The 14,117-nt window shown below is 38.6% G+C and overlaps 2 protein-coding genes across 4 annotated transcripts in view; one reads left to right on the top strand and one right to left on the bottom strand.

Annotated features, from left to right (window-relative positions):
* The window catches only part of LOC101739559 (zinc finger CCHC domain-containing protein 9), an 8,385-nt gene extending 6,110 nt beyond the window's left edge, over positions 1 to 2,275 (top strand). For 2 of the 3 annotated variants that reach the window (XM_004931651.5, XM_021351657.3), the window contains 3 exons: positions 74 to 985; positions 1,463 to 1,570; positions 2,085 to 2,275. In XM_004931651.5, the coding sequence (XP_004931708.1) occupies positions 74 to 985; positions 1,463 to 1,570; positions 2,085 to 2,222 (1,158 nt within the window). In that variant the 3' untranslated portion in view covers positions 2,223 to 2,275. Of the gene's footprint in view, positions 1 to 73; positions 986 to 1,462; positions 1,571 to 2,084 lie in introns of those variants that run through there. The other variant, XR_009976884.1, reaches the window with a different exon arrangement.
* Positions 13 to 14,117, bottom strand: LOC101745301 (SET domain-containing protein SmydA-8). The gene is made up of 8 exons (XM_004931770.5): positions 13,525 to 14,117; positions 12,823 to 13,030; positions 8,609 to 8,807; positions 7,112 to 7,236; positions 6,644 to 6,870; positions 6,044 to 6,207; positions 4,297 to 4,489; positions 13 to 3,719 (listed from the first exon to the last, which is right to left on the bottom strand). Exons 1-8 carry the CDS (start codon positions 13,655 to 13,657, stop codon positions 3,487 to 3,489), a joined length of 1,482 nt encoding a protein of 493 aa, XP_004931827.1. The 5' UTR covers positions 13,658 to 14,117; the 3' UTR covers positions 13 to 3,486.

Here is a 14,117-nt window from a genome sequence, read left to right as displayed (position 1 = left end):
GTTACAGATAAATTTTATTTCTACTTAATATATCCGTTCACTATTAATATACACAAGTAATATTTATTTCTAGGCTGAAAAGAAACGTATTGAGAATTATGAGAATTTTCTTAAGGAACACAAAACTCAAAAACGAACAGCCACATGGTGTGAATTCGAAGAAACCACACAGACTACAACCAAAAAGCAAACAAGTCCTAGTAAAAAAAAGAAAAGGAAACAAAATAGTTCGTATCCTCCTGTTACTGAAGAAAATCTTAGATTAGATGATCAAGAGAAGACAGCTGAACAGAAAAAAAATAAAAAAACGAAGAATAAAAAAAATGAGTCCACAAACAAGCATGCTGTTCAAGTCTCTGAATATGTAAACCACAACGAGTCTGATGTTTCACAAGCAACTGTAATTCCTACACCTAAGAAAAAAAAAGAAAATTTTAAAAACAACCAACAAAAATTGCAGAATGACAATGCAAAACAAAATAATAAACAAAATAATCAAACTGAAAACAACAAAACTGTCAATAGACCAAAGGAAAGAAAAAAGAAAAACTTTATTAATGGACAACCAGTCCGTAGGAAACCAGTAGACGATAGCTTCCAAATAATAATCAATGGTAAAGAAGTTGAGCTGATTCGTTATGATGGTTTTCCTGTTATGAAGAAAGATGCTGAACGTTTACAAGAATTAAAGACCAATATGATCAAGAAGGGAATTCCTAAAAGTGAAGTGCAGAGAACTATGAAATTGGAAAGGAGAAGAGCAGAAAAGGCGTTGGCCCGTGTGAAGCGAGAAGTTTGTTATAATTGTAGGAAAGGTGGCCATAACCTGTCAGATTGCCCAGATTTAAAGTCGGTTATACCGGGAGTTGACGCTGGAGATGGTATTTGTTTCAAATGCGGCTCAACAGAGCATAAACAGTTTGAATGCAAAGTTCAAAGGGACAAGGAATTCAGATTTGCAACATGCTTCATTTGTAAAGAACAGGTAAAGTCCTAGAAAAACATAGGTCTCTTATTTAAGCTAATATGATTTTACTTATTAATCTTATTTTTTTCTTGTACACAATATAATTATTTTTGATTCAGGCCATACATTAATGATTTGTATGATTTCTTGAGGACTAAGAAAAAATAGAGTAGCATTTACGAATTTTTTATGTTATGTTTATTAGGTATTAATAATTTTCTTACTTTTTATTGAAGGTCCAGGATCTGCTCTCTGTACCTCACACATAGTTTACCTTGGAACCTATTATATTATTATAATCTACCATGATTCTCTTGTCTGTCAACATAAGTTATGAAAAACGAAACTACACTGTTTGGATGTATTTATGTTAATGCAGAAGATTTTTCAAAAATTATAACAATTGACTATAATTATGACAATAAACTTTATTGGTACGGTGATTATGAAATGTATGATAGAATAAGAACTAAGAAAGTTTTACTCATGTTTCAGGGACACATTGCTAGACAGTGCCCTGATAATCCAAAAGGCTTATATCCTAATGGTGGTTGCTGTAAGATCTGTGGTGATGTTACTCATATGAAAAAGGATTGCCCTACGGTAAGGAAATTATTCTCGTTATGTTAAAAATTCAAGTAAGCAAATGTAACATCTAAACATTTAATAGTAACTAAACAATTATTAGTAACTATCAATAGTATTTATAGTAAACTATTCAGATAACAAATATTTTTATAGGGAGTACTTAGTCGGCTTGCACAGTATAAATCACTATGTAAAATCTACCATGCTTTTTATAATAATTTTTTTTTTCTAAAATTATCCTATCGTACATATGATTTATGTTCTAAATAAATAATATATATATATATATATATATATATATATATATATATATAATACAGTACAAATGTAATTACTGACGTATGTAAGTTATATCTTTGTAGGCTTACTGGTTAAAAAAGTTTCAATATTCACTTCTACAAAAAAATAAGAAAAATTTCATAAGTACATAATAACAATTCATGTGATTTCCGTATATTCTAAAATAAGCATGCTGGCTTTGTCTCCCATTTTACGACAAAATATATTGTTTATAATTGTAATGTTACAGATGAATAACCAGAAAGAAGAGACTGCAGTAAAATTACAGACATTGGATACTGCTGATAATGTTGAAGAGATAATGGAAAGACAAAAAAAGCCTGCTGCCGTTGAGACACTTAAGAAACCCAAGAAAATTACATTTTAAAACATGTACATATATTCATATTATAATAAATACCTAATGAATTTGTTTCAAGAGATCAGTTTATTGTCTTTTAGAAATTTTATTACTAATTTCACAAGTAAATGTTGTATTCAATTGTGCCAAAAAATAATCACAATAAGTAGAGCATCACAAGTTAACTTTTATTGCTCTAGAGCAGCGATTCCCCATCTATGGTAAGCGTACCACTGGGGATACGCAGGGTCCCGTTGTGTGCGTGGTAATTTTATTGGTAATGGCGGAAATAATGAGAAGTTAAAGCAGTTAACTTAATATGAACATTAAATACAATACCTATATATGTGTACAACATGTAGTTTAAAACGAAACTTTTATGTAACTATAAATATAGTTATTAAATAGAAACTGTTCGACTGATAAACAATATAAGAAACGAGATCTATTCGACGCTTGAAATGCAAACATGACTAAGCGACAATGCGTGAACTTTACAGAAGAATAATTTAAAGTTGAAATTATTTTAAAATATACCTGAAAAACACCTGAAAAAAAATTATATTTTAACGAATCTAGCTATAGGATTGAAATTATTTTAATAGACCTAGAAATATATTTTTTTTGCGCATCGAATATGATTATTGCCTATCATTTATGTACAAAGCAGTTATTGTCGCTTAGTCACGTTTGCCTTTCAAGCGTCGCGTCGTATTGATAGAAATAGGTATGGAGATATCACTGTGAGTACTCATAAAAGAAGATCTTTATCAAGGGAAACCGAATGGAAACGCAATAAATCCGCACGCAAGTCAGAATTTAGATGCCATTTTAAACTTAACTATAAACAAATTTGACCTTTAATCACAAAGTGGTAAAGACTACTATACTGTTACATAATTATGTTAAAATTGATAAATCTCCTTGTAATATTTTGTTAAAGGCGGAATAAAAAAGTAGAATGTCCATCAAATCAATCAAAACAGCAAGTCGATTTTTTCTTTTTGATGTATAAAAGTAGTGTGGAGTGAAATATGAGGTATACCTATACATATGGCGGGCTATTTCCGATTTTAAGAGGAAAAATACATACTGAAAATTATTTGTAAAAAGGGTTGTTTTAATTCCATATAATTTAGATAATTTCTGCACAATAAATTGATTCGACCGTGTGGAGCTGGGGCGGGTCGCTAGTACATAATATTTATTACAACAATTAAGACCTACGATTGTACCTTGATGCTTATCAGGTGAAATTTAACGAAATAGGACACAAAAACGCCAATTAAAGTTACAATGACTCAAGACTGGCTATTAGTTGTTCCATAGATTGTTGTGCTATTTGTCCAGTAATGCCTTCAGGACTGTGAGGATCTTCACGCTGTAGAATCCTTGCAGAATCCGCTAGACATTTAATTGGTTCTTGCAATTTCTCTTTCAGTTGATCCGAGGTAATCAAACCAGCCCCGTATTCGTTTCTTGCCAAAAACATTAGTGGCGCATGTAATTCATACAGCATCATACCTAGGAATGAAATTGTAAACATTTATCATACTTTGTGGTAAGAGTTGCTGTAGCAACTTATATCGCTATTTTGCAGAATGGCAGAAACCTGAATCTAGCTAAAACTCATTTCAAGATGTCGCAATATGGGACAGGTCTTACACCACACAGTGGGGCCAATTATGATCGTTTTTGTTTCACGATTTCATAAAACTAGCTTTTAGATAGCTTATTGGTGTTCTGGTTGCCTATTAAGCAGTTAAGAAAATCCCAAACATAAACAAACATTGGCGTCGATTTACCGAGTAAAAAACCCGTTGATGTGTGATCTCCCCATATATAGTTTTAGCTACGGTATTTGTACGATATGTGAAATTATAAAGTTGCATTGTGAAGAATTCGAATTTAATGAATTCGCCCTTGAATGCGATCGGGAGTAAGCAAGCGCGATAAAAATCGGCACATGGAATTACGTTTAATGCGGAAAAACCACTGTAAATACCTGCTGAAGAGTTTTTTTATTTTTTTGTTAAACTTACCATGGAGTATGTATACATATATTAAATTATTATGTTAGGATTTAAAATACTGAACGTACCTCTCATCCTAGTTTCTCCCGGCGTTATAACGTCCAAGGTTTTGAGAACAAGTCGACATATTTCTACTTTCCTTTCAAGCAAAACGTCGGGTAGCTCATCAATGTTATATTCTTCCACTCGACCATATAATTGCGCTAAGGAGTGCTTTAATGAAAGAAGAATCGAGTGTCGGGGGTGGAAGACTGACTTGTACTGTAACAAACGGTTTAGAAGTTATTTTTTCTTTACTTTAATTTAAAGGGAATTATAACTACAAGTAAGTTCATTTAGTACCTGCGATCCAAATTATAGATTTGATTAGACTCGCTTGATTAGAGTAATAAATTCAAAGCCATAAAATGTGCATACAAGTTCTATTTACTAATCGCTTTATCGTTTGTAAACCTGTTTAATAACTAAGGTTTACATATTGCACTGTCTACTTATGCACACAAAGCAAAACATTCGTTGATCAGATAATCTTACAGGATTCCTCCTAAAATGTATCTGGATATTATATTCATTATCAGATTCCGATACGGTTATGCAGCTACAAAATACATCTCTGGCTAGGTACTACTACATCCTACTTCACATGCTCTTTTTGATTCCTTTAAAATTCTTCCTAGGTTTACTTAATATACGTAAATGATAATAATAAATGTAGTACCTAATCCATTATAATAGAATAGTTATCCAATAAAAATCGATTGTCCAAATTACTTGTTGGTATTCGTTTTTTGAGTTAGGTGATACTAAAATTAATTTAATGGATTGTGTTATTACCTACAGCAATTATAAAATGTTGGTTTCGGTATGGACATAGTATCTTCTGTTAATTTTTCGGATTGTAGATTGTATTTATAAGCCAGCAAGGTGGGTAGCAAGATCCTAATTTTCCGCAGCGTAGCATTTGCGTGTTTTGGTCCGAAGACCGTGTACCAAGAAGCTTCCTTCTTCGCCTCATTAACCTTCTTGATGTGAGTCCCAAGGAGGGCGATAGTTTTCATGAGTGTCTATGAAATTCTTTAACCAATTAACATCAGGTGAAACCGTATCGAACGTATACTCTAGTAATTAAAAAAGCTTTAAAGGTAGAGCAAATACTTCAATGTAATTGAGATAACGTGACTGTTTACCAACTTTAGTATTAAATTGTTTCAAATTAACGGTCATAGAGTCTTATGGATCACGTGGATTTCAACTTTGTATAATAAATTTATATTTAAATGCTTTTTTTTGCCAAAAAAATCCACAAGTGAATTCTTTGAGATTACAGTTGAGTGATATTTTTTATTTATCGTAATAACAATATCTTACCGACTCATTTACAAAAAAAAAACACGTTCTTATGTACACGTAATAAGGCATTATCTATGGCCTATAAATAGTTTGATATCATGAGTAATAATTAAAGACAACAGATAAGAGGAGTCAAGCTACAAACACTTTTTTTAAGTCAGATAAGAGGGGTAGAGGTCCCAAACGATGGTCGGACCAAATAGCGGAGGAACTGGGGAAACCTATCAGCGACGCACTCCACCGGGCTGCAGGGCGGGATCGATGGAGACAGTTGGTTGAAGAAATCGGGCGGAGTCACGATCCTCAGCAGTGAGGGACCGATCGAAGAGAGAGAGAAGAGGAGTCAAGCTACAAACATTTTTTTTTCTCTCTCATCTGTTAGCCTTGAGAGGATATGTCAGCGTAACCTATTAAGTAGGTGAGCTCACGGAGTTCAAACTAGAAACACTGAAATTCAAAGTAAACCTTTTTAATTGTTGCTTCTCGTTGTTCGATCGCTGCTGGGCCAGGTTCTAGAGCGTCCAACTGTTCTGTCTCAGCTTGAACGACGGCTAACATCTTACGGATGGCGGCACTAGATGTCTTAAAGCCACAGTTTTTATCTGAACACATCCACATTGCTTCGTTTTCTGGAATATTTAGTGACAGTCTTAATACCTTTGCTCATTAAATATAGCCAGTTAATACAGTAGATTTTTTTTTTGTGTGTGCCTTAGTTAAAGTAAGATGTGGTTAATGTTACCAGTGATACAGCGTCTTGTAAGCCTGCGCGCTATGTACCACTACCTTGCCTATATCTGCGGGGAAGCAGTAATGCATTCGGAGGTGACGAGTGGGACAGACTTTATACTATACAATGAAGCTTAGACCTCATGTCTCAAGGTGGGTGGCAGTATTAACGCAGTAATATCTACGGACTCCAGTAATCCCTTACTACCAGATAAGCTTTGAGGTCGTTTCCCCGTCTAAACAACAAAAAATTAAGAATTGAATTTAAAATTCATGACCATAACTAAGTGTATAAAATCTTATCATGTATCACTAAACTTATCTGCGACTATTTACCTAGAGGATTTGTTGGCAATATAACCCCGTCGTCACACTTGCTACATTTGAGTGTGCTAAGATGTGTATTGAGCTCCGTTGGATCAGCGCAACGATGACAGTCGCAGTAAAAAAACTTTGATTCAACAAGGAATTCTCTTCGCACTAAAGTTGGAGACAGAGCATATGTGTAACATAAATACAAGTTTTCCCCGGATTTTATAGGAATAGCTGCCCTGACCTGAACTCTGTAAAATGGGTATACAAAGTATATAACGTAGGTAATGGTAATAGTTCATTAAGTCGTTCGAGAATCGCACCGCACGGAATAAGCATTTATAATGTCTACTACGATTAGGAGCACAAAAATACATATTTACAAATATTTATCTGAGACAATTATTAATGTAATGGATTACTATTATTGTATCGAATCTATAAATGCATAAAAGTACAATGAATTAATTGAAAAAGTACCCTGAAACTCACCGGTAGTCATTGCTAAGTACGGTATGAACTATATTTGGAACACAGCTGTGTGCTGTGATAGCTAATCGAGGATATATAGCACGAATACTGAAGCCTCCATGTGATGGAACCTCAACTGAATTTACCTATTTAAGAAAAGGAATACGATGTTCAATTATCAAATAAATGGAATTGTATTTTTTGCATGAATATGACTGTATTGTGAATGGTTCCGTATATAGAATTAACTTTCAAGATAAATAATAGGGGTTGATGTATGAAATCGCCGTTTTGTAATAGGTACTTCGAACTGACATAGAACCTTCATTGTTTGAGATTTTTGAGTGAAACTTTTTTCAAATGGCACCTATGAGGTTCTTCGTTTAAAAAATATACAACATTCGTTTATCGACTTTCAGTTGTTTTTTTATTCAACTTAGAAAAGAAAGATGGATACTTCGAAAATTTGAGTGATTTTTGAGTATGAGTTCCGACGCGGAACTATCGCTGCAAAAACAGCTCGCAATATCAATGTTGCGTTTGGAGAGGAGACTGCTAATGAACGCACCGTGCGATTTTTGTTTAAACGCTTTCGTGATGGAAATTTTGATTTGAAGAACGAACCACGTGGACTGCCATTTTTTTCGTGATTTGGACAATTTTCTACGTGATAAAAAGTTTTCTTCCCAGGGAGCAGTACAAAATGGTGATGTAGATACTACAGTTTGTAGTATCTACATCACCAGAGTTCTATCGCAAAGGACCTTCGCATAAATGACCTTCCTATTAGGTGGCAGCAATGATAATAATGGTAGATATTTTGATTAAATATATATGTCAAATGAAAAAAAAAAGAATTTCAATTTTTCAGTACAAATCGGCAATTTCATACTTTAATCCTATAGATATTGTAATGGTTCTTCTTCTCGTTATGCTTAAAATAACATGTAATCAAAAAGAGGCAGGTATACCATATTTTTATGTAATATATAAAAAAAAACAATGGATTTTCGATTCGAATAATAGGTAATTAATTTGTAACAGGTAAAAATATTACCTATTTAAATAAAATACTATATCGTTTTTATAATTAATAACAACATACCATCATTTACTGGATTTTTTATCGAAGAGCGAGATTTACTGCATTACACTGACGCTTAAAATGTCATGTCCATAACTGTTACTTTACTGGTGGTAGGACCTCTTGAGAGTCCGCGCGGGTAGGTACCACCACTCTGCCTATTTCTGCCGTGAAGCAGTAATGCGTTTCGGTTTGAAGGGTGGGGCAGCCGTTGTAACTATACTTGAGACCTTAGAACTTAGGTATATCTCAAGGTGGGTGGCGCATTTACGTTGTAGATGTCTATGGGCTCCAGTAACCACTTAACATCAGGTGGCATGTGAGCTCGTCCACCCATCTAAGCAATAAAAAAAAACTGTCCTTGTTTAATCTTACGACATTTTTAAAGTAAGCCATATGTAGTAAAAAAGTATTTTATAAAGTAAAGCACTTACCTCAAGAATGCCACAAACTTTTTGTACTAATTCTTTATCGAATTTGTTTCCTAGCTTGCAATGATCGACCAGGAAGTTGACGACATTGACTTGGTCTGCAGACCACGTTTGTTTCTTTTGTCGTGCCTCAGTATGGGTTTCCATCGGCTCTAGCTCATACTGCCATCTGTGAGGATCTTTTTCTTTCGCTAACAGAACCCTAAAATGTACAAGCGATTTGTATATGATTATTATAAATTTAAAACAGAAAATGATACATTAGGCACCTTACGGGTGGAGAGCTTATGGCCTGAGAGCTGTTCTTGTATATTGGAGCAAAGCCACTTCCTTTTTTTTTTTTTTTTTTTTTTTTTTTTTTTTTTTTTTTTTTTTTTTTTTTTTTTTTTTTTTTTATGATTGAAAGTTTACTGGTGGCCCGAAGGCCTTTCCAGTTTCACCAGGACAGGTGGGCGAGCAAAGGCTCAGCCAAGAGGGGTGGGATTTGCTAACAACTGCCCGAGCGCCTCCGAAGGAGACCTAACAACTCAAGAGCAATTGTTTCGCGAATGAATCTACTACCGGATCGGAATCGCGACCCGCTGAGAAGATCCGGCGAGAAACTCAGCGGGCTGATGCATGGGTTAGGTTGCACGTCGACCTCTTTGTCGAGTTCGACGAGTACGGTTACCGGGGTCCCTAAGCCTGCCCCTAGTATTAGAGCTGAAGGCATCTAATGCAAAGGTTATTGGATCTGATGGATCCGTAAGGACGTGTCTAGGGCGTCGACGGTGACTGGCTCCTGCATGATCAGGATTCGGGGAGTAGTCAGCGGCGGCAACGATAAGGCGATTATCATGACGCATAGCCTTATCGAAGTATCGTTCAGACGCTGACTTCATGTATTTTCGAATTGATTCGAGGCCTAGGTCGTCGTGTAGGTCAACGTTCCTCACGAACCACGGAGCCCCGACAGCTAACCTGCAAAAGCGGGATTGTAGGGATTGGAGGGTGTCTATGTGTGTGCGGGCCGCGTGAGCGAACACCACACTCGCGTAAGTCATGACGGGCCTTATGCAAGTTTTGTAAAGTGTCACCTTGTTCCGAAGGGACATTTTACTCCGCTTACAGATCATGGGGTAGAGTCTACCGAGAATAAACGCGGCACGGTCACGGACTGATTTTATATGCGGGCGGAATGTCATCGATGCATCCAGGGTAACGCCCAGGTACTTGACCTTCCTGGCCCAGGGTATGGGTTGTCTAAAGAGAGTAATCGGGGGTGTGAGATTCCTCCTCCTAATCCGGGAGGAAATCCGTGTGGAGCTTCCCCTCTGAAATAGCACCGCAGTACTTTTCGCTGGGTTGATGTCTATGCGCCATTTTCGGAACCACTGTCCTAGGGCTAGGGCTGCGCTCTGAAGCTTCTTCGCGATTAGGGACTTATTTCTACTAGAATAGTAAACAGTCGTGTCGTCGGCGAATAAAGCTAAATGGGTCGGCGGCGACCGGGGAATATCGTTGACGAATAAGCTAAATAGGAGGGGTGAGAGGACAGAGCCTTGCGGGACTCCAGCTGTGAGAGGTCGTGGGGAGGAGCGGGTTCCCTCGACTCGATATCGAAAAGAGCGGTTCGACAAGAAGTCCCGTATGATGAGCACGAGACTATCCGGCACGCCCATGTTGAATAGTTTGAAAATCAAACCATTGTGCCAGACTTTGTCGAACGCTTTTGCGACGTCGAAGAAGAGAGCTCCCGTGTATAACGGTTTTGGTCGATTAAGCCCCACAAGAATGTGCTCCGTGAGGCGGTGCACCTGTTGAACGCATGAGTGATTTGTACGGAATCCGAATTGTTCATCGATAAGAATGCCCTTGGATGAGACGAAGTCTCTGAGGCGCTTGTAGAGCAGACGCTCATACAGTTTGCCTAGAGACATGAGGAGGCTAATCGGGCGGTAGCTCGTCGGATGATTTTTTGGTTTACCGGGTTTATGTATGCCGATAACGTCCGCTTCTTTCCACACCGCGGGAAAGATACAGTTCGCCATAGCGGCATTGAAAATAGATGCCAACATCACGATGAGTTGGACGGGTAGAAGTTTAATAACGCGGTTGGATATACCGTCGGAACCGGGAGCCTTGCGAGGACGTAGGTCTTTGATCAAGTCTTTAACTTCCATCGGGGTGACGGGTGGTAACGCATCAGAGGGTGGCAAGGAGGCTCTGCGTTCTACCTCACTGTCTACTAATTCTACATGAACAGGGTCCACGGATTGAGTGCTGGGCGTGCACTGGGTTTGCAATGTATCGGCCAGCAGCTCTGCTTTTTCGTCATCATCGAACGCCGCGAGTCGGCCTGAGGGGCCTACGAGGGGGGGCATAGTTACTACCGTATCCGATTTGAGAGTACGAGCTAAGCGGTAGTAAGACCTTTGGGAGGGCGCGAGTCCTTCTAAGAAATCAGACCATCTGGCATCTCGGACTTCGGCGATGCGAGACTTTACGTCGCGTTGTAGGGCACGCATTCGAATACGATTTTCCGCGGTAGGATACCTGTCGTAGGCGCGTATCGAGGCGTTCTTAGCTCTAAGGAGTTCCCTAATATCGTCGGACAATTTGAAGCGGTGAAGGAAGTCCTCCGCTACAACTTGTTTCGATGACCTATCTAATGTCGAGGTGATGTGTGACGTTAAGATGTCTATGGCTTCAGCGGTATCCTGAGGAGACGGGATAGAGTCCGGGTTAAACGGGAGCGATGGTGGATCAGATTCAGCCAGGCTGATGCCCAGCGTGTGCCAATCCACCACAGTCCTCGTGACGGGAACGGAATCGGGAGCGCGACCGAGCTTCATAACGACGGGACGGTGGTCTGAATCTAACTCTGAAACTACTTCGATCGAGTGTAAGCGCAGAGTTACGTTTTTTAATAACGCTATGTCGAGTATATCCGGGCGATGCGCGATATTTAGCGGGTAGTGAGTCGGGGTTAGCGGAGCGACGATATCGAAGGCGAGATCATCGACTAACGCGTCAAGCCGCCTGCCATTCGGGGTTGTGGTGTGTGAGTTCCACCTGATGTGTTTACAATTTAGGTCGCCCGCCAGAATGACAGAGCTCCCCATACCGAGCAGCGCCTCGATATCACTGCTTAGAACGATCTTATCCGGTGGAAGATAAACGGACGCGATAACGATCGGCGCGTGTCCCGTCAGTGAGATTCGGCACACTGATGCTTCGATATTAGCGAGCGCGGGAGGATCGAGCGGGACGCAATGCAGGGCTCTTCTATAGTAAATGACGGTACCACCACCACGGGCAGAGAGCCTGTCGTTCCTGACCATGTTATAGTTCGCGATTTTAGGGTCACGGCGCGCGGGCTTAAGTAGGGTCTCCTGCACTAAAAAGATATCAATTTGGTGGTCACGCAAAAAGTCAGAAACCTGATCACGTTGATTTGCGAGACCGTAAGCGTTAAAAAATCCTATCGTTACGGATAGGGGCTTTATTCTACTTATATACGCCATTGATTACCGGCGGAGTGAGGGGAGGACGTACGTATTTAATGACGCGTATACGTCGGCGTATTCCTGCACAACGGCGATAAAGTGTTGTGCAGTGGAGGCAGCGCGAATGGCGTCGCCCAAAGCGTTAACGCGCTCAAAGTTGATCGACTGAAAGAAGTCGATCGCTAAAGCGAGATTGTCGGACGCGGTCGGAGGGCAAGTCGCGGGAGAGGGACAAAGCCACTTCCATGGAGGCAACATACTAACAAAAACTCACCCTTAGGTACTGGCTATGGATTCATACGCTTATCATCAGTTTACCAACTGTGCCATGAGTTCATTCACCTATCTAATGCATTAAAAAGTAAAAAAACCTTTTTGAGGTCTTTAAATCATTTAGGTTCATGCTTAATTAACGGTTCTTAATTCTTTAGTGTAAGTTTTTTTATTGCTTTGATGGAGGGACCAGCTCAAAGCCTATTCGAAGCTAAGTAGTTACAAGAGTAGTTACTATGGACATCAATAACTTAACTCCCCCAACTTTTGGAGAAATGAGTCTCAGTTTTTTCAGTACAAAGGCTGCTCCACCCTTCAAACCAAAACGCTTTGCTGCTTCACGGAAGGAATACGCAGCGTAGTGGTACGTAGCCTAGCTGGCTCACAAAATACCCAAATACCAATTTTGAAGTTTTAATTCATTATTTTAAAAAATGTATGACATGTCCTTATAACCTCAATGGTGTGATACAGTCCAGTTGAGGCGCACAAGTAGTCCAGTCATCGACAGGTTGAAAACGGACTTTGGCTGTTGCGAAAACTGCGCATTCAGCAACGTGTTGCGACGAACTTTCGCATTCCACGCTACATATCGGCCAGCCGCATCGCGAACACAGTGTGTTGTCTACCGGAACGTAGCAGCCAAGACAAAGTGGTGGAGTATCTGAATTTAGACAAAACAAAACTATTAGTGAGCGGATGTGTTATGAGTATCGGAATCACGCATACAAGAAAAGTACACCTGACACCGAATACTAAATATCTTTTACAACGATAATCGTACTGGGAATCGAGACCGGACTCCTCGGTGTCGTGGGCGGGGTCACTTAATTTACTAGAGGTATATGCTTGGAGTAATTTTTTTGCTGCTGTTAAAACAGACGGGATTTCATGTAGCTAGGGTTAAGTAGTTCAACTATTCACAAAATAAATGGCGTAACCTATTTTGAGACATAAGATCGAATTGTTTATAATTTCAAAGGAATCGTTGTAACGGTACCCCTAGCTAAGGTAGGGGACCTTTTAAACTGTAACACTGCTTCGCGGTAGAAATAGGCGGGACCTTACTTGTGTTGTGAGCTCACATTCGGCCTATCACAGTTTTGTTGAATGGTTTCAAATTAAGTAGATAGTATAAAGTTAGAAGTAAGCATTTACCTGGTTTTGGCCCAACGGCAAACGGTGTATCACAAAATATCAATTCGCCGGCATCCAAATCTCTACTAGCTACTAAATATCGTCCGTATTTATCGTTTTGCTGTATAGTATAATGACTAATGTCACTGCACATTTTCAATGTAATTATTCAAGAAATCCCGAGCACACAAGGATCTTGTGGAGTAAGATCTAAACGTCTGAGAGTTTGCGTCTGAGCGACTTTAGTATCTATTATAAGATCAGACTGTTCGAGAATTTGGCCGGTCAAACTCCCGTAACGTCCGATTTGGGCTTATATTTTGTAAATCATTATGTTATCGGCTATAAACTTCGCGTAGTGAAAACCTTAAAACGTAATTGTTGTTTAAAATAACAATACAGTACTTCAGCCATCGGTACTTAAAATGTTATTGTTGTTTAATTTAGAGAGAGAGAGAGAATACACTTTATTGCACACCAACACAATTTACATTCAAAAAAACAGTCACAAAGCACATATGTACAATAGGCGGTCTTATCGCTAAAAGCGATCTCTTCCAGACAACCGTTTAATTTACAGAAATTCTGTAAAATATAAAAATATAGCAGGTATG

Source organism: Bombyx mori, chromosome 3 (assembly GCF_030269925.1).
Source record: "Bombyx mori chromosome 3, ASM3026992v2".
Taxonomy (NCBI): Eukaryota; Metazoa; Arthropoda; class Insecta; order Lepidoptera; family Bombycidae; genus Bombyx; species Bombyx mori.
Note: the sequence above shows the minus strand (reverse complement) of the source record. Positions and strands in the feature narration are given on the sequence as shown.